The sequence below is a fragment of the Oryzias latipes genome, chromosome 8, assembly GCF_053564925.1.
Source record: "Oryzias latipes strain Hd-rR chromosome 8, Olatipes_Hd-rR_3.1".
Classification (NCBI taxonomy): domain Eukaryota; kingdom Metazoa; phylum Chordata; class Actinopteri; order Beloniformes; family Adrianichthyidae; genus Oryzias; species Oryzias latipes.
Window position 1 is genome coordinate 3,425,541 of NC_136244.1, and position 26,749 is coordinate 3,452,289.

Below are 26,749 nucleotides of genomic sequence, written 5' to 3' on the forward strand. Positions count from 1 at the left end.
TCTGAACCTTTTTTCTTCAATGCTTTGTGATCTTCACTGGTGTCCATGGATTACATGAAATCTTTCCACCTTTATCCACCTTTGTCATGGTAGGAAGAACACGTCGAAGTAAGGGTGGGGTCATCTAGGATAGCACAAGGGTTAACCCTTGTGCTATCCTATGACCCCACCCTTCAGAGCACTGTCTAGTGGGTCTAGATGACCCAAATCCCAATGTTAAAGTGCCTAGGATAGCACAAGGGTTACAGATAAATGCTGCTGTCACACGGTGCAATGATTTGAACGGTTTTATATTTTTATATATATATATTTTTTGTCTGCTTCTGATTTGCAACAATTTGAGAAAATACTCAGAAATGCAATTTTAAGCTCAACTTTCTTCATATCATCACCCTAGTGGGTGAGTGATCCTGAATGAGTCCATTATTGATTTAAAACTCTTTGTATGTATTTTATTATTTAATAAATGTTATGAGAAAATTTAAACAGATCTCAATGTTGTAAATTCATCTTCTCTAAGTGTTTTTTCCCCCCGGATTCTTTCATCCTTGAAAGACAAAAAAAAAAGAGGAGCCAACAAAGCAGAGATACAGTTGAGAACATCCTTTTATTCAATCAAGTAAAGGCATTGCTCTTTTCAAACTGTTTTTCTCATTATTATGGAAAAGAAACTGTAATTAACACATGCATTTCACCACGGGCTCTGGACGGGGCCTCTCCTCTGGGGAGGGAAGAAAGGGGCGGGACCCCGCAGACTCCAGTAAAATGGCTCTGCTGCGTCTTTTGTCAAAGCTTGGTAAAGAAAGACTGTGCACGTGTGAGTGTGTGTTTTTCCACACTCACTTTTGCTGCTGGACTTCCGTGTCAAAAGTCACTAATTGGGTTTTTGGAAGCTTTGGTCAAATTAGTGATGATTGTGCTTAATTGGAACGTCTCCGCCTTTAAGGTGCTTTTAGTCACTTTTAGTCTCCATCCTGCTGTTTTCTTCCAGCTGTCACTCAAACATCAGGAAGATCCGGATGCAGCATCGGAACAAAAACAAACCCAAAAAAAATCCAATTCCGAGGAAAACCCCCGCCTTCTGTTGTGGGCGTGGCCTGAGGAGCCGCCCCCTCCGCCCGGCCCAGAGCCCCAGTGGTGTCACTTGTTCACTTACATTAGCTGCTGCATGGAGAAGCTGGAGGAGATGGGTATGGTGATACAATGTGAAGCGTACAGACAAGGATAACATGTGAGCTAACTGCAGTCTGCTCCGACGCAAACAAAATCAGAACAAAACAAAGAAGGAGAAGAAGGAAACAAAAACAAACCAACATTTTCATAACCCCGCCGTTCAGAGAAAGGGAGAGAAGGATGGGGAGAAGGCTACAGACTACTCCAGTGTCCAAGATAGACAGACCACGAAGATACAGAGGAAGAGAAACGAGACAGAAAGAAGCATCTTTTTTTGGAGTTTTCTCAGCGTTTTTCTTTTTTATTCAACAAAAGAACTAAATCACACCAGTTTCCTTTAGTACTATGTATACTGCTTTAAAAAGCTGCAAGAAGAGGAGAAAGATATTAAAGGAGGGGTGGGTGGGGGGGCTTTTTTTTTTTCTCTTTTCACTCAGGATAACAAGATGGAATCTGTGAACAAAAGGCACTTTTTAGGGACAACCTTTAAAGATGCTCTGAGTCTAAAACACTACGTCACCAAACAAATATTTATAATCATTTACAGCTGGTGGATGGGGGGGGCATGTGGGTGGAGGGGGGGGGGGCGGGGTTCTGAGGACCCCCGCCCTCCACGCAGACAGTCTGTGAGTGTGTTTTTTTTTTCTTTCATTTTTAAATGTAACTGAAAATCCCAACCAGACTTCATCTGCAGCTTCTCGCCACAGCTAGGGGGCGGGGTGGGGGTGGGGGGCTGCCTTTGAACCCCACACCCCCCCTCGCCGTGGACTACACGGGGTTGGAAAAACTACGAGGAAGTGAGGTTTACAACATCTTACATGATGGGGAGTAGAATATGTTTGTGTACAAACCCCCCCCCCCCCCCCCACACACACACACACACAAGCACCCCCTCCCTGGTAAATACAAAAAGACAAATAGAATAATGCATGTTTTCCTAAAAAAAACAAATTACTTTTACAATAACACTTAGTTTTGCTTATTATTCTTTATGTATAATAGAGACTGAACGTCCTTTCTTCCTCAGCACCAGTTTTCATATTGATATATATTTATGAGCTTTAGCTACGATGGAGTATTAGGACCGAAAAAACACAAACAAAACCATAAATATATGAGAAGAAAGTGGAAAAATTATAAGGAAGAAGAGTCCAAATTTTACTTGATCAAATTGTAAATTTATGCCAAAAAGTAAAAAAAATATTACAAAGCAAATCATACAGATATAAAAAAATAATAACTGTTAGCTATGAATAAAGTTGGAAATTTATGCTTCAAAAAGTTATTTTTTTACAAGGCAAAAGCCGTGTCTCTTTGAAAGAAACTCGTTGAATTGAACTTGTTTACATTATGTTTTGTACAAATATATTTTTAAAAAGCAATTTTTTTCATCATTTTTTAATGTTTGCTTGTGAAATATTTCACACAATTTAATTAATTTATTCTTGTAGATTTTATTTATTTATTTTTATATTTTCACAAATTTATTTGGTAAAATGTTGCCACTTAGCTTATTATTTTGCAACTTTACAACAAATGCAACACATTTAGACTGTTTTTTCATATATTTGGAAATTTATTCTTGAAACATTTTTTACTTTAATTTCATAATTCTAAAAATGTATTCTTGTCACATTTAGCAACTTTTCTCCTATTATTCTTGTAACTTCTTTTTGGCTTTTTTCTCATATTTTAGTTATTCTTTTTTAAAAAATTAAGACGTTTTTTCTCATAATTTCTGTAAAAAATGATTACTATAAAAAATGTTTTATTTGTTTTTTTCCCACATCTTTATTCTTGTAAAATTTTGACAATTTTCTCACAATTTTACACGTTTCTTCTTGTGAATTTTTGTAAGCTTTTCTCATATTTTAACTTAATTATCGTAACATTCTTTGACTTTTCTACAAATTTATTCTTTCTTAGAATTTTGTGGCTTTGTTCTCGTAACATTTGGACTTTTTTCTCATATATTTATGAATTTATTTTCATTTTTTTTCCTTGGTGGTCCTAATAGACTGTTGTATTCAGCCCCCCCCCCCCCCCCCCCCCCCCCACATTTTCCAAAAAATCCATAGAAACATTTTTTTTTTCAAAGTGATAAAAGAAAAGAAAAAAAAACACCAAAACCAGAATCCCCAAATGTTCTTTTCTTTTCTCTTTTGTTTGTCGCTGCTCGTTTTTTAGAGTCCCGGAGCGCGCGGACTTCAAAACACACAAACCCACAAAGAAAAGGTGGCGAGGGTCTTCCCTCTTGGCGCCCTCAAATCTAACAAACACAATTCCTCTACCAAGGCATTGCACATGGCTCAATCAACATACATCATGTAGTTTAAGGACAAAACTTCCCATCACAACAGTAATGAAAACAACACAGACTATTCTGCTTTCAACCCTTCAGCTACTCGTTTTTTTCTTTTCCTGGTCTCTAATGCTAAGCGATGGACTTCCTGTTGGGTTGGCGGGGGCTTCGGCTGGAGGCGCATCCTATGACTGTGCGGTGAGTCACGCTTCCAAAAATAACTAGACTGCCACAGAGCTTATTTTTGCAAAAAAGAAAAAAAAAAGTACATATCTATAAATATATATGTGTATTGTATATAAAGATGCTTGTGATTATCTAGTGAGCTGTCAGTATTTCCCCCCTCCTGACATTTTTTTTTTCCACTATAGCTTATATATGTGAGAAAAAGAACCTGATGTTTGACAAATTGCATAATGGGAATCCAGAGGCACTTCCATAGATCAGAGGAGAAACCACCTTAAGAGCGGAGCTAGCTCCACCTTAAGAGCGGAGCTAGCTCCACCTTAAGAGCGGAGCTAGCTCCACCTTAAGAGCGGAGCTAGCTCCACCTTAAGAGCGGAGCTAGCTCCACCTTAAGAGCGGAGCTAGCTCCACCTTAAGAGCGGAGCTAGCTCTCTCTACGAAGCTGATGAAGGTCAGCGGTCTGGCGGCCCGCGGCGTTCCCTGCAGCGCAGAACCGGGCCTGGCAGTCCAGTTATTTTGTGAGCTGGGATGGGGCTGACTGGGACTGGAAATAAGGCGACTGAAAGGCCTCCTCAGATTGTCTGTTGGATGAACCTATGAAGGGCTGGGGGGGTGGGGGGTGGTAAATACTGATCTGTGCTCTTTCCACCCGCTGGTCGGAAGCGTGACGTGTCGTCAATCTGCTGTCACGCCTACAAAAGTAAGGTTGGCTGGCATGATTGTATTAGTGCAGTCGTTTGATCTAGAAGGACTATTCTATTCACAATAGCCAGGGGGGAGTGCTGGTGCATGTTTTTGGGGTGGGGTGGGGGGGGGCAGTCTGTCTCTGTAATCGTTGCACGGCGGGCCCCCAGGGGCCCTCCTCCTCCTCTTCTCTCCAAAACCAGCCAGATATGTCACATATTCATTTTGCTCCACGGCGCGGCCGCGTCTGCTCTTGGAGCGGGGGCTCGTCCGGGAGTGTAAACAAAACGGTAAACCGACGGGAGAGTCCCATCTTTAGCTACCTTCCCTCCAGAACCAGCTGCCACTCCCCACAACGCCGGCCTGACGCCACAAGCGAGTTCTCTGTCTTAGCGGGCCCGATTCCTCTGATTGTCAAAAACCAAAATCCGGGTTTTAGTTTTTTTCCTGATTGACAGGTCGTACTGGGACCGATGAGAATGGAACCGTGTGGGGAGAAATGTCAGCCGAGAAGCCGTTTGTTGGGTTTTGACCGTCAATCTGAAGCGGTCTCAAACGCATCAAACTCTGAAACAAAGGATCTTAAAGTGCTGTACCACTCATGACCACTAGATGCTGGCTCTAAAACCTCAACAGCTGTCATTCTCAATGATCCTCGTGTCAATAACCGACGTACTTCAATGAGCTTCTGTAGAGTTGGGATACTGATTGCATAACAGAGGCGGGAATGTGTGGGAAATATGAACCGAAACGTCATTTCCCCAGGAAATACTGTCAAATGAAGTTTTACTGATGAGAAATTCCTCAGGGGGGGCCATGAGGGGGCCCAAAGGGGACACCCTCCAGCTCTTTACAAAGTAAATTAGCTTATTATAAGGCCTGTAACATACCTGTGGAGAAGTAAAATTGGACTAATCAAAAGTTTGAAATAATCTGAAGGAATTTCTGTATGCAAGGCTGAAAAATGTCTAACCTGTGAGTTTCAGGCATTAAATACAAACTTAATTTTGAAAGTTCCTTGAAAATTGGCTTAGGACAAAAAAAAGAAAGAAAGAAACCTATCAAAATAAGAAATATGGCATTTATCCTGAAGCTGCTTCTGTCAGTTTTCAGTCACTGTTGGTAGAGGACAACACTCCAATTCAAAATTAGCTTTTAAGTTTAAACATTTCAACATTTTGGGTTTAAAAACTTTAGATTGTCTTTTAAATCTTGTCATCATGAGGAAAGTTGTAGGATGTAGTTGCAAAAAGGAATTTAAAACCTTCAACTGGTGGGGGCTTTTATGATGTCGGCATTAACATACATGAATGTGGCCAAAACACCAGAAAGTCCAATAATGAGGAAGGCAACACAGCAGCCAATCACAGCTCTGCAAATGTAGTTTAAAAATGGGTTGTTGTTTTTTTTAGGGTTCTATAAATGGCTGAATTTCTTTCCCATTGTCCTCATAAAATGTTGCTGTGACTCACCAAAAACACCAAAAATGATCAAACATAGGCAAAAAAAAACATAGAAACAAAGCAAAAGGAAAAACCAAAAGAGGGTTTTTGAGCTCTACCATATCTGGTTGACCAAGCGGGTCCGCTGTGCGCCGCCCTAAACACGCTGCTGCTTCTTCTCTTTAAGGTGCTATCATACAAATACAAAACAATTACAAAATAGTACAGGAGTAAATTCAAATAAGAGAAAACACAAAGAACCAAAAAACACGTCAGCCTGTGTTGATGGACGTAACAGGAGGGGAAAGGTGATACACGTTTCAGCATTTCAAGGGCATGTTTGTACTGAGTGGTACAGTCCAGTTCCGGTGGGCAAAAAATGTACCGCTCTGCCCCCTTGTGGTGGGATTTCCTCCACTGGTTAATTTGGAGGTGAATACAAAAAGAATTCCAAACAGAGATTGTTGGATTCTTTTGAAAACACAGGAAACACTTGTGATGGCGCAGCGCCCCCCTCTGACCCAAACTGTACCACTCAGTGGCCCAAAACCGTCGTGTCTGGGAATCCGGCCAAACTTCAAATCTGATTGGAGCGTCTGAAGGATCCTCAGAGCGCCGGCTCACTGCGAGCGAAGTGGAGGACAAAGCGAAGGCGTCTTTTACCTTCACGCGTTTACCTGCCATGCCACGTAGGTAAATAGTGCACATCGATAAGATTAGTGTTAACTGATTCAGCTTGCAGTGCAACCTTTCATCATTGATATGTTTTGGCATGGTCTCTTTAGTAGTAGGGCGGGAGTCTGGAGCGACGGAAACGTCGGCCAATTGGAATTTCTCTGACGGGCCTTGGAGGGTTCCAATCGGGTTTTTCTGGCTGTGGTTTCAATACTGACGGGTTTTTCGATGGAGTTGCTGATTTCCTTGGCTGTTTGTCAGACATCCTCTTGTTCCTCTCGCTGCCGCGCTGGTTATGCTGGCCGGAGAAGACCCGCTTTTGCCACTTTTTCCCCTTATCCCCCGGCGTCCCTGTCCTTCCACTCATCTCTCCATCTGTGCGCCTTTCTCCTCACCGTGGCTCCTCCCCCTGACCGCGCAGACGAGCGGGCTCCACCAAAAGAGCCGTGCCGCTGGGATTTGCTGCCTGGTTGTGTGAGACGGGTGAGACGGACAGTCGGGGCGGGTCGTTCGAGGACGTTTCGTGTCATCCTGTAGGGTGGTTTCTGTGTTATTTTTTCCTTTTTTTCATTTCTGATTGTAACGAAAGCATTCTACTTGCTGGTTGGAGCACAGATCTTGTCAGAGGAACCAAGACTGAAAAAGGAAAAAGAGAAAAGATTTCGTTAGTTTCAGCGCTTGCTATTTTCATCATGTTATCCCGTCCAACAGAGGTTGAAGAAATCTTTGAGTCGTAGACATGAGGTCGACTCATATGGGTGCTGCAGGTTTTTGGGTCTTCCAGACCCGTGGAGGCTCATAAAGAGGAGCTGCTGCATCTTAGACCTTGTGCTATCTTGTGGGGTCCAGATGACCCCACAAGATGGCACAAGGGTTAAAGGTACTGGAGGTGTGTCTTGAAGTTACGACCACCTTAGGGGACGTCATGAAGATGGAATGTACCATTGTCTTGGGTGTGGTAAGTGTATCGTGAAGTATTTGTTAGGGTAATAGAAGGTACACGCACTTATGGCGTACCGGTGATGCTGTCATTAAATTAAATAAATCAAACACCTAGGTGTTTGTTCTCCGCATTTGACCCATCCCCTGGGGGAGTGGTGAGCTCCAGACGAGTCGCTCGGTAACCATTCGGTGGATATAACCCCCCAATCTAACCCATTAATGCTGAGTGTCAAGCAGGGAGGCATTGGGTCCCCTGTTTAAAGTCTTGGGTATGACTCGGCCTGGGTTTGAACCCATGACCTTCCAGTCACAGGGCGGACACTCTAACACAAGGCCACTGAGCTGGTCTTATAGTGTTCCTACACCACACTCACACACACAAACGCTGCACGCACAGGGTTTGCACGTGAGATGCTTACACAAACTGCACTCTGCACAAGTAGCGCATACTGATCACAGCACCAACCGCCCCTTTGTGCAGGGTTTGGGAAGTTTGGGAAAAGGGAAAAATCTGTAGAACGCAGCAAAGCACGCTCAGTTGACCACTTTCAATGAAAAGTCCATGTAAAAACGCTCGTAAATGTGCGTTTCACGAGATTTGCACCAAGCCTCTTCCAACTGGAGGTGGCGGTCATGTAAGGGTTAATGGCCGACCAAGCGTGCATTGTTCAGAAATCAATGCACGCCGTGGAAGCCTGAACCGTCTGACGCGAAGCGTTAATTCTGATAATGCTCTCTTTGTCAACCATTATCCCGCTTAAACCATGGTCACTTACAAAAGAAAAAAATATTTAATCGGTTTTTAGTACTTTATTTCTGTTATTGGTTTGGTTTGGATCGCTGTTTTCACAACAAGCTGGACTATTGGTTGTGTGGCCTCGAGGTGCTGAGCCAGCATCATATAACCAGCAGCGGCAAAGGAAAGCGATATAAGTGCTGATCGGTTAAATAAAGCATCAGTTCAGAGAGAAAGTTCTCCTCTTACCGCTTGTTTTTGTCCAGATGATGTAGCTAAAGGTTTTTTTAAAGAAGCCGACGCAGTGATACAAAACATTTAAGCAAGTTGACCGGAACTACTTTTTTAGGTGTGCGGTTTTCACTATGCGTTATCACTTTTTATGGCACACCCAGCAACTGATCAGAATCGAGAATTCACCCGGACCATGGTATTGGGATAAGTCTTCTTCTTCTTCCACTTTCGGCTTCTCCCATCAGGGGTCGCCACAGCGAACAAGTCGCATGGTAAATTTGGCAATGTTTTACGCCGGATGCCCTTCCTGACGCAACCTTCTCAAACCGGGCTTGGAACCGGCAGAGGTAGAGAAGGGAACAGGGAGCAGCCCGGAGTCGAACCCTGGTTTCACGGACGGAAGGCGCCGCAAACCAGCACGAGCTAAACTGGCTCATGGTATTGGGATAAGTGAACTATAGAAAGAGAGAAGAAGAAGCCCCTCCCCGCTTGCCCAGTGTGAACATCATGGGCTTAATGTCACCTGGCCGGTGCGTACGTACCTTCACCTTTTGTTTAAATATTCACTACAATTTGTTTCATGCCTGGAGAAAAAATGTTGATGAATTTTTTTGCTCTGTGGGTCACCGAGCAGTCTTGATATTTCCTGCAGGCCACCTGTGGACCCTGAACAGGTATGACCCCTTATCACCTGCAGACATGTCAAAGTGCCTGCATAGGCTATTTAATAAAAAAAAGGCGTGCTGTGGGAGGGGACTGTGCACTTTGTGAGCCCACCTGGGGCTCGTATCGTCCACCTGGTCATGGATAAAGCTCAACCCAGCCCAGCAGGTGAAACTGGGTTCTGCTCAGGGCTCAGTCCACTTCTCTATACATCTGGCCCACCCAGACAACATCACTGTCAAATTCACCGATGGCACCACGGTGGTGGGGCTGATACCTGGGGGTAACGAGGCGACCTACAAGCATGAAGTTCTGATACTTGGAGAGTGGAGTGCATTTAACTAAGGAACCAGTCGTCCGACTCTCTCGTACCTCAACAGTTGAAGCGAGTGGAGTTCTTCAAAAGGATGAGATCTTTCAGAAAACACAAACTGCTGCTGGGTTTTTCCTCAGAAAAGCTGCAGGCTGTTCGGCTGTATCGACTTGCTGGAATGTCCAGAAGCAGCAACAGTGAGACCCCAAAGGCACATCTGACCCTGTCCACTGAACCAGAAATGACCTCCCGCTACGTCCTGTCATCCTTTTTAACAGAGTCTCTGTGTTTCGGGGGAAAAGCGCTGTTGGCCAGGCAGTAAATGGCTCATTATGACCGTGCAGCAGCAGGGGGTGGCAGTCTGGCGCTCTCCGTCACTTTCGGCATCTTCGTGTGGGTGCCTTCCACTCAGCATGGGCGGAGGGCAGTGGAGGGTCACCGCTGCTGCTGTTGGCCGCCCCGCTTGGCCTGCAGGCTCCGGCTCTGCTGTGCCAACATTCTGGAAGTCAAGCCTTGGAAACTGCTCCGCTTCTCCAAAGGAAGAGGCCTTTTGTTTGGTTTGAATCTAACAGGTTGCATGAATAACACACACCCCTCCTCCTCTTGCCTCTTGCCTTCCACTGTTACCCCACTCCTACTCCCCCCGGGCATGGTCTCAGTGGGCCCGGGCATTGTAACCTCCCCTCTTAGCTACTCTCTGTCCTTGTGTGTCTGCTCCCACAAACACACACAATCCACCCATCCCGCGTGAACACTCCCACTAAATCCTTGGCAGCAGACGGTGACCACCCTCTTTTTGTTTCCTGCCCCCTCTGGAGCAAACGCGTCTCAAATTCAAGATCGACTGGCTATGACATCATGTCTGGTTACTGGGGGTAACCAGACAGGCCGGGACGTGACTCCACGTTGGGTCAAAAATGTTTATCTGTCGCTCTCCGACAATCCTTTTCCCTTTTTCCTGCACCTTTGCTTTGGCTGTGGTGTCAATCTCTTGCCACTAGAGGGCACAACAAGCCCGATCTTTGAAATAAAACAGATCTGCAGCTGTTAGTAGTCAATAAGTGTTAGTTTTATACAATTAATCAAAAGAGTCATTAAAGAAAATGAACATTCCATATTTTTTAGCCTAAATTTAGCCTTAAAAAGCCAAAGTTGTGGAGGAGAATCAAACCCAGGATGCCTCTAAAGTTTGGGTCTTAGCATGAGGCATTTCTTCTAGAATGTAAAAGGAAACGAACGTGCAAAAGAATGAAAAAGTGAGAGCGAGACGATGGTGAAAAACCAATGCAAAGGCAGGAATGGAAGGAGAAGCCAAGCTGGAGAAATGAGGGAGGGGATCCTCGCTGCACCCTCAGATGGTTTCCATGTGTTGAGGAGTGGTGCTGAGCTGGCTCCAGGCGGGTGTGGTTAGACACTAATAGGAAAAGTGCTCGTGATAATGGAGGAGGCCCGGGAAGGAGGCGCAGGGTGGCAAACGAGAGAACAATAAATGCGGGAGAGGGAAAGCCAGAGAGAAGGCCACGGCGCGAGGAAAGGTAGCACAAGGGGACCGGCGTAGAAACAAAAGAGAGCCTTGAGCCTGAAGGGTGGGCTCCATGTGTGCCACATAAACACTGGAACACATATGGCAAACCACACATACAGTAAAATACAGATGTGCAAACTCGCAGATTGATGACTTGTGGGTTGGTGAGCACAGAGAAGCAGAGGGAACCCAGAAAACGGGGATTTTTAGGACGGTTGTAGCTCAGTTGATAAGACTCTGGACCTCCAACCGCACACTGTGCTCACGCTGAACAAATGGGGTTAGAATTTAAGGTTAGAGCCAAGGTTCAGGGTTTAGGGTATGGGGTTTGGGCCTAGGATTAGGGTTTAGAAAAGGAGTTGGACCCCCTTTGATAGAGATTGGCTGATGAATAGTTCATCACAACTTGCCCCTCTGCTCTGTTGGAAGGTACGTTTACAGACCCTCTTTAGGTGTTAGGATAGGGGTTAAAGGTTAGAGTTTAAGGTTGAGGTCTGGGTAAAGGATCTCTAAGGAGGGCCCTCCTTAGGGGTTAGGGCTATGGGTGTAACAGTCTAGGCCTCGAGGACCATGTTTTCCAACCAACCTGCCATTGAAGCTCCTTATTGGCTAAATACACCTGATTCAGGTAATCAGCAGCAGATAAGGCAGAATTTCTGGAAACCAGCAGGAGGTCACCCCTCAACGCCTGGGGTTGGACACCCCTGGGTTAACGGTTAGGGTTAAGGTTTAGGGTTTGGGCAAAGGATTTGGGCGCCCTTCAATAAAAGTTGGGCGATGCTCAGTCCAAAGGTGTGTATCACTCCTTTTTGTCAGCGTTTCCTTACCTGTGTCTGCTGCGGGATGTTCAGAAAGTTGTTGTCCCGTGTTCCGATGCCGACAAACCTGTTGGGAGCTGTGGCGCCTGGCGTGGAGTATGCTAAGAAAACAGAACATCAACAGCGACTATTTAGTGAGTGAGCACTTTAGATCATTTCTGTTCAGGCTTTTACAAATTAAGGTCAAACAGATCTCAGATTCTCAGTTTTCTGTCCAGTCGCTTACCCCTCTCAAAGTTCTCTTAAGTTCTACAATTGGCTTATTGTTTTCAGTAAATTTGTGGCTAAAATGTTGGTAGAAAAGTTCTTTAAAAAGCAACAGACTGACCAGGAAACAGAGATACTCTAGAAGAGAGATCCTCTATAACAGATCTACTGCTGCCTGTTTTCCAGCTTGCCCTGCAGATGACCTGGATCACCCTGGTGGACTCGCCCGATCCAGAACATCTTCAGACATCCTGGAAAGTGCAGCGTCTCGGACACACAACTCTTCCTCTAAACCAAACTTCAAATGGTCCAGTCATGTGGCTGACCTCTGAAACTGCTTGGATATGGGAAAACCCTTAAAAGAGCGTTCCTCTCAGATTACAGGCCTCGTTTTAGGGGACTTGGGCTCCATTTCATGCTTCCATGCTGGAAAGCTTTGGCCTCCAGGCTGTATATTCAAGCTTAACTTAAGAAGCAAAGATGGCTGACACTTGCATCCAGGCAGAAAAATGGCTTCTACTGTCACTGGTTCGGATACATTTCTTTCACCTGTTGCAGCACATCATTGTACCGTATTTTCTGCACTTAAAAGCTAACATATTTTTTCAAAAGACAACTGAGCACCTTAGAGATGAATTCATCTGGTTGCGTTTACTGACATTGAAGTGATTTTGAGAGGAACACGGCGCTCTGTCAACATGTCAGTCGGTTGTTTCACGTGCTCCAAACAAGGTTGTGAATAGCTAGCACGGCTAACGTGTAGCGGTGTCGGACTGTGTTTTTTTTAACGTATTACATACAAGGTTAGGAGTTAGCATAGTCATAGTAACGTTTCTTTTAGCGGTATAAGTCTTTTTTTACGCGCTGTAAACAGGATTGGAAGTAACAGGTTTCGCAAATATGCTAACATGGCTAAAGTACACGTTGCGTGTAACAAACAAGTTGTAGAGTTACTGTGAACACAATTTATAAAGTTTGACTGACAGACTCTTTGGTTTTGGTCAAGATGGGTTAATGTTTACACCGTCCTTGTGAATGTGTGTTCAAGTGACCACTTCCAATAAAAACTCGATGTAAAGGCATGTAAACGCACGTTCAAAAAAAAGTTTCTACGACCGTTTTTGGACTCTACGTACAAAACGAGTATCTGAAGGTTGAAGGTTAAACCAAACCTTCCACACAGTCGAACTTTGACCAATCAGGGACTTGGATTTGGTAGTAACGCATGGATGGTGTTCTTTTTAATTCACGGAAGTGCCAAATGTTTAAAATTGAATTTGGAGGAGAAATGAATAGTTGCAGTTTGTGCCTGGCCTGAATTCTATGACACCAAATATCACAATAGAGCTGTAAAAAAAAAGCCTGGAGAAAGATTTACGATATTTGCACCGCTTTGACATTTAGCTCCAAGTCTCTTCCAACTGCAGGTGATGGACATGCGCTAGCAAACAAAAGAATGGTAAGAAGAAGCTCCTCCCTGCTTATCCAGTGTGAACACCACGGGATAGACACGGGTTTAGCGTGTTCTTCAAACACCCAGTGTGAATATAGCATTATAGATCAGCTCGCCTTATATCTGACATGAGTTCAAAAATAAACCATTCATTGATGGTGCCTCCTTTTATCTGGTGCAACCTAAAATGTGGAAAATACGGTCCAGTTGTTATGTACTTTTTTCCTGTGACTATTCCCTGAAATTTTAAATAAAAACAGCGGAAATGACCACTGAAAAGACGACTGAGTTTTCAAATTAGATCACAGATTTAAGGTTATGGTCATTAAGTTGACTCTAACTTTGTTTTTCTAAGAAAATAACTCAGAGTTTCCAGCAAACTATTGCAGCTTCTGCTTTACCATAAAACAGCATTGATCAAAGTATTAAATTACTGCTAATGAGCTAATTTAGAAAAAAAAGCTAGAACTCCACATAGGAGGTGTAACATTAAGGTCATCAAACCTTTTGAGAATGTTTGCTCTGATCTAGTATTCCAACTTAGATCTCTCAAAGTGATTCAAAGCGGGGAATCGGCCCTGCTGGAAGTCATCAAGCGCACCAGAACCCTGACTCGCAGCGGCAGTCGGGGACGTTCAAAACCCACGAGCATCAAAGTCTGACAAATTTAGGGCAGTTGGAGTTACCCCACGGGCTTTGGGGAGGCAGACGTGAGCGAATGTGGGTCTGTTTGTGTTCAGGAAAGGGAGGAGGACAGGAATGAGAGACGAGCAGGAAGATACAGTGCAGTTCCATGTTGTCTTTTTGGAATTGGAATAACATACAAAAGACATGAAAGACTTTCAGACGCTGACTGGGGATAAGATGAAAACATTAATTTTAGAACAGAGCAACGATCCAACAAAAAAAAGTGCTCCATCCAGTGCCCCTTTGGTTACAGGTCAGACAAATGAGTCCATGTGGGACGTTGCTTGCTTACCTTGAAAACCCTGTTCTTCCTCTCAAATGTTAACCCAAGGAAAAAAAAAAAAACACTCCACTAACGTCAAGGAGGAAGGCTTGGAGGGAAAATTTCTCCACAGATAAGTCAGTTTCCACGGCACAACACAGAAGCCATGGAAAGTCAGGGGGGGCTAACACAGAGCCATGCTGACCACCACAGAAGTAATCGTCTCGGACCCTTGGACCTGTGGGGGGCCGTCCTGTCTTCCTTCTGTGCTCTGACCTCTGGAGCCATTTGACGGCAAAGGGAAGTGAGATGCTCGATACACAATGAAGGCACAAGTTGGGGAGGGAATAATGACACGGGTCTGTTCAATGGGGGGGGCCGAGGGGGGTTCGGAGTTTTACTTTTTTTTGTGTGTTGGTTTTACGTAGAGGACGGTCTCTGCGGGGTCACTTACACGGAGATGCGGGCGAGGAGAGTCCGCCGTCAGGGGGCGTGCTGTTGGGTTTAGAGTCGGGCATGGGGAGGGGCACTGGGCGGGCCACTGGGGGAGGTGGAGGCAGCAAGAAGGAGCCTGGCATTTTGCTCTGGCCGCTCCCGTTTGGCTGCAGACAACACAAATAGGGTCAGGAGGGCGACATGCGACAGTCCGTGGACACGGAATGGAAACGGGACATGGCTCGCAAAGCCAGTCCAACAAAAATGCCCATGAGGTACGAAGGAGTGGGGAGCGATGGAGGGAGTGAAGGGGACAAACAACTAAAGAGATGATGTATGTGGACGGCGTTGGTCATGGAGGGGTGAAAAATAATCAAGGACTGGTTGGAAGTGGGACTCAGAGCTGAAGGCTCCTTAGGGGTGGTTCCTTCCAGGTGAAGTAGGTGTGGAAGAGCAAATCATTGGACTGTGTTCATCCAGCGTATGGCGAGAAATCAAAACCATGAGAGAACACTCGTCTACACAACCACAACACCACCAACAGTACCAGCACCAAACAGCCAAACTCCAACTAAAATCGGAACAGCTAGAGATGAAAGCAGGCACACGATGGCACAACACAAGAAGGATGTGCTTGGTTGAGGCGTGCTGTGACTTATTCACTTTTGCACTGATGGCAGCAACTTCTGAGGGGTTGGGTGGAGCGAAAGCAAAAGTAAAAAAGAGAGGCGGGGAAAATCGGGGTCTGAAACGGGAAACGGCAAAATGACACACACAGAGACAATGCCGAGGTTTCTGGACTAAAGCGATGCCTGGCTGCATGTCGATGCGGGTGCACGACTGGAGATCTGCAGTGGACACCACCCATTATTTTAAGCATCCACTTAAAATAACGATACACCTTTTTAAAGAGCAATTTCATTGCACCACGAGATAGTATTAAAAGTATAGACTGTATATGAGAACTAGACTGAGGGACCCCTCCCCCCTGGTGTTCCAAACAGGAAGTACCCACCAAAATCCCACAGACGTCTACAGAAAAAATAAACAGCTGTTTCTCAGTCGTTCTATTGGTCAGAATAACTGGTCTTGATCTGGTACTTTTTTTTGACATCCTCTTTTTTTCATTATATTTTTTCTTTATTGCAAGTTATTTAAATTATAAACTGACCAATCAGACACCTCAATAAAAGGAGGTAGTCTCCAGTCCAACGTTCAAAACCTTTGATTGACAAATTTCATTGTCGCTCGCTTTCAAATGTAGACTTCCAAAAAGTTCACGCCTGATTGGCGAAAGCGGTTGCCATAGAAACACTAACTCAGATTGATCTGGACCAATCACTGATGTCGTCTGCCCTTTCACAAAAAAAGGGCGACTTAATTGACTTTATTTCGTTGAAACTGGAAATAAACCATTTTCTTTGGATGACGTCACACTCGCTCAGTCCAGGTTTCTTATACAGTCAATGATCCAAGGTCAACATTTAAAAAGTTCAGAAAGCATTTTTTTTCAAACCACATGATAGAAATGAATTTTTAAGATATGTTCCACCTTATGAAAAAGTAGAGGGTATGCGCTCTAAAGTCCCACTGAGAGCATCTCTGCACAAATGTGAGTACTAATAACACTCCAACATCTAATTAATCTAATCAACGAGTGTTTTGAAAAACAGCTATATGTACACCTCTCTTTGGTATTAAGTTAGACTTTTGACACACAGTCAATAGAAAATTGCTTTTTCCTGAAACCAGACTCCAGTGGTAATTTGAGGAAAAGCAATTTTAAGTACTTCCTGGTTGTTGATAAATTTGGAAACAGAGTGTGGATGCTTGTGGAAAATGAACGAGTTATCATTCAACAGCTCTTTATATTTCCTTTAGATTCCGTAAAAATGAAAGCAGGAGTGGAGCAGAGCCTTCCGACAAAACACTAATCAAAGTAGTTTTATTTTGAAAACTACTGATGTCAGGCTTCCTCTGCTTCCGCCTTCAGTGGGACCAGAGCTCGATTAAAATCTGCAAATTGCTAAAATATCCAAAACCTTTCAGTTGCAGCAAATCGAAATGAATACTTTTGGATGAAACAGGATCAGCTTGTCATGTGACGCCCGTACTTTTTTTATAGGCACAAATAAGGGTTACATTTCACAAAGGTTATCTGCTTTTGATTTTTTAAGTCTTCATGTAAATTGTGGCCATCCTCTAATGTCACATTTGTTTTTGGTTGTAACTCTGAACCCCTTAAAAAGTTTGACGGCTCACTTTTTTGTGATTTAAGTGATTTGAAGTTTTGTGTTTTGATATCATTTTAAAGTTTTTTTTTTATAAAAAGCCCTCTGATGGTCTTCAGATCCGCCCTTTTGCCCCGAGCTCGAGCCCTACCTGTCCGGCGGCCTGCCCCGAGCCGTCAGTACAGACGAACTGCACGAATTCCTTCAGGGGATCCTGGTGGTGGTAGCGGATGGTGGGGTGGGTGAAGTAGGGGCTGGACTGCTGGATGATGGAGGGAGAGGGGAAGTGCAAGGCCGAGGCTGAAGCACGTGGACTCCCTTAAAAAAATAAAAATAAAAAACACAAAAGTTTTTGTTAGAAACACACGGAAACAGTGAAAAGGTGAGAACACAAGGTAACGTCTATGAATCAGGTGATCTATACATAAAAGCAAGAATGCAGGGGTGTGCACTGGTCATAACTGCCTTAAACGAGAACAAAAACCCCTGAGAGGGGGGGTCCGAGTGCTGTGTTTTCTAGGTTGTGTTGGATGTCAACCCCCTCCCAGAGTGAAACTCCTTCCCAACGTCTACAACGGTCTACAGACCAGGACCTCCGAGTGTTTAAATGTGGACGTTTCGTCAACGTCATATGCAGACTTCTTGGCTTCCTGTTTTTTGTCATCACCATACGTGGGGGTGGGGGGGGTGGGGGGTAGGGGGGGGGGGGGGGGCAGACCACTGCACAGCTAAAGGTGACGTCCCATGTCAAGCCAGCAAGCCACTGGTCCCTGATTTATCCCAACACCATGTTGGAACCAGATGACATCAGCAAGCAGTGATTGGTCCAAAAGAGTGAAATCTGTACGCAATCCTGAGTCACTTCCAGGTCAAATAGAAAACAATTGAGGTGAGAGACACTTAACTGAAATGAAGCCCCTCCCACACATCCAGCTCACAGGTTCACAAACAACAATAATGATAACAGACAGTAAGAAGTCAGTCTGACATAACAAACCAGTAAAGTGAGCTCCCACAATGCACCTCATCCTCCGAAAGCCTTATTTTTCTTCATACTAGACATAAATGAATAGTTTTACATGAAGCTGGTCTGTAGCTTAAGAAATGTTGGGCTGTGGGAGGAGCTTCCGTCAAAAGTCTAAATGGAGGACGGGTTAATGACAGATCAGGTTTTTTAATATTAAGGAACTGTAGAAAAGCTCTGATGAAATCTTTTCCTGTGGCAGAAGAAAACCGACGCCAAAAGTTTAAAAAAATGAACATGACTTCAAAAAAAATGTGCACACTGACGTCCAAAGAGTGGAGCTAGCTCACACTTTAGCTAACAGATGAACTGGCTGACATTTAGTGGCAGACATGTCGACACACAACATCACGTGCTCTACCTTTTGAATCGGACCCAAAAAGCTTCAACATCGGGGTCTTTGAGACCTAAATTAGCTGCTCTTAACGCTGCACTGTGGCGGTGAGTCACCGCCGCTGATGCATTTTGGCATTCATGTGGCAAATCCGTTATTTTCTTTTCCCTTCTTGCCTCACTAATCTGTAGGTTGACTTAAAGCTGATGTTTGCAGCTTAATATCTTTAAATATATACGTGTCCGTGGAAGAGGCAGAGATGAAAAAACGGCTCTGTACAGGGATGAACGGCGGCGGTGCGTGAGCAGTTGGTAGAACAAACAAAGCCGTGTGTCAGACCTACAGCCTTCACTAAATCTCCCTGATTTGTATTAGGAGCCTGTTCTCCGCTGAGCCGTGCCAGCCCGACGCCCATCCATCCAGACCTCCAGCTGCCCGCGCTGCTCTGCCAACGCCCCTCCATCCTTTACATTTTGTGTAAGTGTACTTCATTAGGGAGCCGGCTCTGCTGAATGCAGGCGAGAGAGAGAGAGAGAGGCGATGCCTCTGAGCACTGCAGCGCCTCGCCGCCTGTGCCAGGCTGCCTGCTCCCGAGCGAATCTGTCACCCTCCTCTATAGCCCCATAGTAATCCCATTAGACGCTGGGTGGAGGCCAAATGCAGGAGGTATGGGGGCGGTGTTAGAGGGGGGAAAGGTGGATGCGATGTAGAGGAGGGAATCCCTGCATTTCCTCCCAACTCCCATTTCTACAGCTGTCTACTCCCAAACTTTGTGTACTATATAATCTATGGTTTCTATGTATGGTATTTATTCGACCCTATGATCTCTTTTTTGGAGTTTTCTGATGAAAGGGCAGCAGAATTAATTCATCTCAGAAATGAAGCATCGTCTTTGTACTCTCTGGACTCCTTCAGCATCTGCCTTTTGGATGAGTTCAGATAGCAGAAATGAAAATCTGGGTGTTTAGCAACACCAGCAGACCTTTTTTTTATTATTACCATGAAAATAAGAAAAATATCAGAACGTTCAGGAGGCCCGAGTGGGCTGTCAGTCCAGTAGTCGGGACGGGTTCCTGAAACCTGGCGACCTCCCAAGAGGTCCGATTATCTTCAAACTCTAGCACGCCGCGGCCTCCGCCCAATTCGCACCGCAGGACCTCAGATCACATCTGTACCGTTGACTTAACGTTAACCCTGGCCGCTTCCGCCATGTTTGTTGTGAACGCCGCTTTAAGGTCCAGTAACCACGGGTTGTTGCCTCATGTTTACCATGGCTTACAGTGTCGTTTGGCCAATCAAAATCCTGAAATCATAGTTCTTAGAAAGTGCTGGGGGCCATTTATTATGAATTTTATGATCCAAGCCTACAAGCCAGTAGAAATCTGGCCGGACTTTGGACATGCCTGCTTTAGCCTGTTCATTTCTTAGTTCATTTACTATTTTTAAACACATTTGAACAAAAAAAACCCCAACAATATTGGAATGAGCAGAAACTAGACGCCGTTCATCACTTTGGTCCCATTTGGTCAAATAATTCATCATTTGTTCATCAAAATGATCTTTAGCTTTTATCAAAAACCTTTAGATTGATCAACATTTAGTTAAACCAGTCATCCTTTAACTTAAGACTTAAGACTTGCATTTTAGCGGATCGTCGTAACCTTTCCTTACATTTGAGGCAGTTCAAATCTGACATCATGAAAAGGTTCTAATGGTTAAATCAACTATAATACTCTGGATTGTGTTTATTTTGCAATGATTATGGTTGGTTTTATCCATAGCTTTTAACTAAAACATCTAGGTAGAATTTTTCCTCAAACTATCATCTTCTTTCTCAAACATGAATCCTGCTAGAGTTTCCTGGAACCATTATTTACAAGAATTTGGAATTCAATTTCTCCTTTTTTATCGGCTTTAAGGCTAACTGCTAACTGTTGAGCTGTCATAGTTTGAAGGTTTTCTCTAGAAGTGGATTTCAGTGCTCTGAATCAAACATTAATAAAACGGATACTGAAAAGTCTTTAATTGTGTAGGAAATTGCTGTAATTCAACCACGACAGACGATCCAGTCTTTTATTCTTTATTGCTGATGACAAGAAACCGTTCAAGATTTTCAGTAGTTTCCCAAAACGACAGATGTGACTCCAGTTCCACCAAACCCCTGACCGCTCTGGCCCGGCAACGCCGCGACTGCTTACAAACACGCCGGCCTCCAAACACACCCGACCACGGCGAGGGCAGGACGTGTGCGAGCGCTGACACGCTCAAATGCTCGCCGCAGCTTGAGCTCCGGAGGCGTGGGGTCTGCCGCGGCCGCAGAGGGGAGGGTAACGACATGCTGCCTGACTTTTTTACCCCACATCTGCTCGGTGGCTTTAAATACTTCGATGAAACGCTGCCACTTAAAGCGCGAGGAACTCAGAGAGCCTGTTTCTGTGGCGTCATGAGAAAAAAGCTGCTGCAGATCAGAGAATTTCTACATGACGCCTCTTTGGTTCTTTGAATTCACAGTTTTGGACTTCCAACATGTTTAAGGAGCATCGTCTGATCATTTTATTGTTTAGCAAACGTCCTTGGAAAGATCATTCCGGAGTTCGGCGATGTCTCCCACCACTTCTTTGCTGATGATATCCAGCTATATTGCTCTGGACTCTCTGATGAACTACCTGATGCAGATAAAACAATGGTCGGGCCTGTTAGAACTCTCTGTGGCTAAACTCAGAGAAGACAGAAACACTAGTTATTGCCCCTGATGATGCTCTTCCAGGGATTAAGCAGTTCTCTTGGCCAGGCTGTCAAACCTAGCCTTAGAAACTTGGGTGTCATTTTTGTCAAAGATATGTCGCTGGAGCAGCGCTCCAAACAGCTGATCAGGAACTGTTTCTTCCAGTTGAGGAACATTTCAAGCTTAGGAAAATGGCGTCATATGAAGATCTTGAACTTCTTATTCATACATTTGTGTCTACACGGCTAGACTACTGTGACCGTCTGTTTTCCTGTCCGAATAAGAAGGAGCTGTCTGCTCTGCAGTTGATCCAGATCTCCCCAATGCTTGAAGCTCTTCATTGGCTCCCGGTTGCTTACCGCTTTCAATATAAAATCTGCGTACCCTGAACTCTATATATTGTTTTAAAAGTCAAATAAAAACTTATTTTTGCAAAGAATTTAAACTAAAACTGTTTTTATTTTGGGCTTGGGATGATTGTGTAACCTGTGAAGCACCTTGTGACTTCGAGAACCGACAAAGTCAACATTTCACTTCTTTGGGAGCAACCATTGACTGTATAGAGAACTGGACTGAGTGAATGTGATGTCATTCATAGAAAATGGTTTAATTCCAGCTCCAACCAAAAGAAGCCAATGCAGCTGCCATTTTTTCTGTGATACGGACTACCAATTGAAAGTCAGCTACACGAAATCTGTCAGACCGTCAGAAGCATCGGTCAGATGTTTTGAACGGTCAACGTAAGACCACCTACGTTTATCGAGGCATCTGATTGGTCACTTAAATAATTTGATGTATGGAAAAAAATGTGGGGGGAAAAAGAGGATTATCCAGAGCGGTTCTTCTGACCAATAGAATGATTGACTAACAGCTGTTTATTTCTCTGTAGACGTCTGTGGGATTTTGGCTTCTTGGAGCAACTTCCTGTTTGGAACGCCAAAGTGGGAGGGGTCATTCACATACAGTCTACGGGAGCAACATGGGGACTCCGAGGAAAAAAAGGCTTAAATAGGGATCAAGAAGATTCAAGCTACAAACTACAGACACGGAACGTGGATTGACATTGAAAAGGTTATTTTTAAAAAAAGTTCAATCTGAGTTACCAAAATGTACTGTGAAAGAAGTCACAATATATTTTGCACTAACAGTTTAAATGTATCACCTTCCTGAATTAAATATGGCTCCATATGTGCTCATGGAGAACCGGTAGGTTATTAGCGGGTATAAGCTTTTACAGAATGGACGTCAACATCTTGGCATTGGTTTTACGGCTCTGTGGAGGAATGAGTTTTACGAGAACACCCCGTTTGCTCTCCCACAGTTCTACATTCATGTTTAGGAGCCGCCCGATTCAGCTGCAGATCCACCTGTGGTCGGGTTTCAACCACTAAGTTTATCTGAGAGCTGGACTGAGTGACCCCTCCCACCTGGCGTTCCAAACAGGAAGTACCCACCAAAATCCTAGAGAAATAAACAGCTGTTACTCAGTCAGAAGAACCATTCTTGATCTGATCTTTCTTTTAACATCTTCTTGATAACTACTTATTTTTTCACGATTTCTATATTTTAAGTTATCTAAGTTATAAACTGACCAATCTCAGTACCGGCCTCAATACAAAGAAAAAGTAGGTGGCCACATGTTGAACATTTGATTCATGCGTTCAAGTGGTAGGGGGTGTGGCCTTCCAACAAACTAACTCCTGACTGGTGAGAGTGGTTGCCATAGAAACGATGACTCATACCGATTTTGGACCAATCACTGCTTACTAATGTCATCTGGTTCCAATATGGCGGCATTTGCATCGTGACAAAATGGCGACTGAAGTGACTTCATCTGGCTGGTGCCGGAAGTTCAGCGATTTTTATAGGCGTCCTGCTCACTCCGTCCAGTTCTCATTTACAGTCAATGGTTTAAAGTCCCTTTAGCTGCAGGTCCGCCTTGTTTGAGGTCAGACCCCACCTCTGCATTACACAACAAGAAAACAGCTGAGGCTCCTGTAGGCCTGAGGCCAACACTGACTGCTGCCGGCTGGAGAGACCATTCCAAAGAATCCCATCAAATGTCAAAGCTGAAGCTAAAAAAAAGCAAGCTTTCCTTCAACTCTCTGCTATTCAGAGAAAATGAAACTTGATTGAGGACAGAAACGACGGGATAGAACAGCACCAACCGCTACACCACCAGGAAACCCACAGACAGCCAAAGCTCCATCCCCAGCAAGATAATTGCCCCCTGCAGGGTCAGAGGAGGAAGAACAACCTGCCGGTCAAACTCCCAGCTGCTCTCCTGCCCCAAAGCTCCCGCCTCTAAGCTAAATGGAGAGGGGCGGGGCTCTGAGGGGTGGGTGGGTGGGGAGGGGGAAGTGGTGAAGAGTTGAGGAGGGAGGGGGTTGGGAATTAGCGGGATCGGGAGCTGGGTTGGTCTCACCTGGTCTAACTCCCGCCAGCATTGGCAGTGGGTGGTGGGTGAACGCCATGCGGGGGGGCCTCGTCTGGGAGGACAGGGCGCTGAAATCGAATTTCCCCGGCTTCTTATGAGAACCAGGCGACGAGAGTCCTGGCAAAAAGGGGATCAACAGAATGGCAGAACAGAGACGAGGTTTTAATCAAACATGGCTTCTTTGCTTACTTTGACTCTACTCAAAAAAAGAAGAAAAATATAAATCAAAATAGAAAAAAAAAATCAAGACGTCTGTAGTTTGATTACAGGAATCAAATGGTCATGACTGAAATCAATGGATTGATCGATCGAGTCATTCATTGATTTGATTGATTGGCTGGAACATATAGATGGTTCTCAGAAATTTGGAGTGGGGGTAGAGTCAGCGGGCTGTACCACGTTTGTCTGATCGGGGGCGGGGTTTAAGGTGGCGGGGTTAAGAGGACAGGAGGAGGGGTGAGGGGGGGTCACAGAGGCAGGACAGAGTGGAGCTGGAAGATGCCATTGAAGGGGGGGGGGGGGCACTACACTACCGGTATATCTAGAGTCCAAACTAGTTAAGAGTTGACTGCACTCCAACCGACAACCAACCAGTCTGCAACTAACATCCGTCAACGCTAGCAGAACTGGAGAACTAGCTTCCAGGCTGGACTCCCACCAGATGGGACAGCTCAGGTTGATGCTACAGCAGCAAATGTGGGATGGTCCTAAATTTATCTCCATAGAGACGATGGAGACCAAGGACAACTTAGTAGATGTTTGGTCTTCCCCAACCAAATCAAAGCCAACTGTATGTATGAAGACACTAGCTCATGTGGCTAGTGTGTTGGTGTGTCTGTTGACCCTCAGCCCACCCAGCCCAAGTCACATGGGGGTCGACCCGTTCGGGTGCTGCTGGTTTTTGGGTTGTCCGGGTCTGAAAGAAGAGCGACTGCATCTTAACCGTTGTCCTATCTTGTGGGGTCCAGATGACCCCACCCTTACATTGATGGGTTTTCCCTACCATGACAAAGGTGGATAAAGGTGGAGAGGATTTCATGGACACCAGTGAAGATCAAAAATCATTGAAGAAAAGAGGTTCAGTCATCTTGTGGGGTCAAAGAAGTGCATGAACGTCTTCACTCTACGGGTTCATCGAGCCGCCTACGGCTTTAGTATTTAGTGTGGACCACCTTTGTGCCCCATATAGGGTTACCCATTTTCTAACCCGAACCCACCCGTAAGGGCAGTTGTGACTGAGGGCTTTGACAGAAGCCTGTTTGCCGTCAGATTCAAAACTTCCAGTCTGGTAGAATCCCTGTGATACTCTGGACTGCAGGTAGGACATAGAAAACACTCTAGAATGTTAAATAGCTGACGCTTCCCAGGTACGGAACCTTCTGTTAACAAACAGCGGCATCGGAAAACTGTACCTGAGAGGTAAAACACACACCCGTTGTTTGTAAAAACAAGAACAGAAGCTATTGAGTTTTAATGTTGCTTCATTTTAAAAAAGATCCCAGAATTCCAAAGTCCACATTCGTTTTGTAGAATTTATACAGAAATGTCACAACTTCAATAAAGGAGCGAACATAGTCTGCAAGTCTTGGCTGTCAGACTGACTCAGTGCTTAAATGTGATGCTTGGAGGGAAAATGTGGACGTTTTATATTCAACCCTTTAGGTAAACATGCGCTAAAACAGGGACTGTGAAACCTTAAGTGGCTCGGCCAACACTAGATGATTGAGAAATCAAACTTTTGTTAAAACTACCCTCCTGCCAATTAACAAGACCACAAAAAAAGCCCCTTTTATGCTCCTATTTCAGGTGTAATACAATCAAAAACAACAAGAAGAATTGGTGTAGAACCAGATCTCTCAGCTGTGACATAAGAAGACACCGAAAAAGGATCCTCTGGCTGAACCATAGCCTGTATGAGAACTGGACTAAGTGTGATGTCACCCACAGAAAAGGGTTCACTTCCAGCTCCAACCAAAGGAAATCAATTCAGTTGACATTATTTTGCACGAATTGGACGCCGCCATGCTGGAGGTAGATGTCGTCAGTAAGTAGTAATAGGTCCGAGTCTGTCTACGTCAACGTTTCTATGGCAACCTCTCTGGCCAATCAGGACTGAGCTTGTTGGAAGGCCACACCCCTACCACTTGACAGAGCATGAAATCTGTCAATCAAACATTTCAAACATCGGATGTGAGACCGTTTACTGAGGCCTCTGATTGGTTACTTTATAACATGAAAATAAAATTATAATAAGAAAGAAAAAGTAAAAAAAAAATCAAGAAGGGTTCTTCTGACATCAAATTGACTGAGTAACAGCTGTTTATTTCTCTATAGAAGTCTATGGGCTTTTGGCTTCTTAGGACCAGCAGGTACTTCCTGTTTAGAAAGCCAGGGGGGGAGGGGCCACTCAGTCCAGTTCTGATATACTGTCAACGGTACGAACAGATGGTTTTGTGCTTTAAACACACAGTCTGAGTCATTGGTGTGTCATCTACAGGGTCTTGTGGTTGCGTCTCACAATTGCGCTTAGACACAAACATTGATGGGTGACACCAACACGTCGCCCACTCGGGTGACACCAACACGTCGCCCACTCGGGTGACGTGGAAAGATAAAGTCAAGCAGGAGAAGACTGCTCAGGGACTTGAGTGTCCTCAGTTTCAGTGCTTCACCTCTGGAGGAAGAGTGGCAGGAAAACAAGCCTCAGCTTGGTAAAAAAGGAGAAAAAAGGAGGACAGAGTAAGTACAGGCCTGGCTCACCAGCGGACCAGAAACATGGCCAAACGTGTGAGAGCCACCGATAAAAGAGGCTCCATTCTGTGATCAAGGCTGTGTGTGGTGACGGCTGCGGGAATTTATTTTGATGTATGGTAATCCAACGGAGCAATTTAGACTCCCCGGGTTTGAGGACCAGCGCCAAACGGTGCATCTGACCTCAGCTAGGAACCGCAGTGCAGAGCCTGCGCTGAAGTGAAACTCCAGGAAGGAGAATCCATAAAACTAAATAACGAGGACGGACGTGAAGCCCAGCGAGGAGCATCGCCGTTCGTTTCTCACAAACCTACCCAGCCCACGTTTTGTTTGCCTCAGATTGGGTCGAAGGGGTGATAAACAACCTTGGCGAGCGAAAAAGGACCATAAAAAAGTAAACGGCACAATATTCACACATATAAAAACAAACACAGGCAAATAAAAGTGGGGGTAATTTCAGCGTGGCCCTGAGAGACGTGGAAATAGATTTTATGAGCGACGCTTTTCAAG

The 26,749-nt window shown here is 44.8% G+C and overlaps 1 protein-coding gene and 1 long non-coding RNA gene across 48 annotated transcripts in view; one reads left to right on the plus strand and one right to left on the minus strand.

Moving 5' to 3' along the window:
* Positions 1 to 588: 588 nt before the first annotated feature.
* nfixb (nuclear factor I/Xb) overlaps positions 589 to 26,749 on the minus strand; it is a 179,126-nt gene continuing 152,965 nt past the window's right edge. For 17 of the 47 annotated variants that reach the window (XM_078951146.1, XM_078951153.1, XM_078951148.1 and 14 more), the window contains 6 exons: positions 23,477 to 23,605; positions 17,120 to 17,286; positions 14,757 to 14,904; positions 11,703 to 11,794; positions 4,050 to 7,098; positions 589 to 3,934 (listed from right to left, as the gene is read on the minus strand). In XM_078951146.1, the coding sequence (XP_078807272.1) occupies positions 7,084 to 7,098; positions 11,703 to 11,794; positions 14,757 to 14,904; positions 17,120 to 17,286; positions 23,477 to 23,605 (551 nt within the window). In that variant the 3' untranslated portion in view covers positions 589 to 3,934; positions 4,050 to 7,083. Of the gene's footprint in view, positions 3,935 to 4,003; positions 7,099 to 11,702; positions 11,795 to 14,756; positions 14,905 to 17,119; positions 17,287 to 23,476; positions 23,606 to 26,749 lie in introns of all 47 variants that reach the window. The other 30 variants (XM_078951169.1, XM_078951154.1, XM_078951181.1 and 27 more) reach the window with 5 other exon arrangements.
* On the plus strand, positions 11,701 to 13,622 carry LOC144994212 (uncharacterized). Its single transcript, XR_013657647.1, has 2 exons — positions 11,701 to 11,827; positions 12,087 to 13,622. It is a non-coding gene; the product is annotated as an uncharacterized LOC144994212 (long non-coding RNA).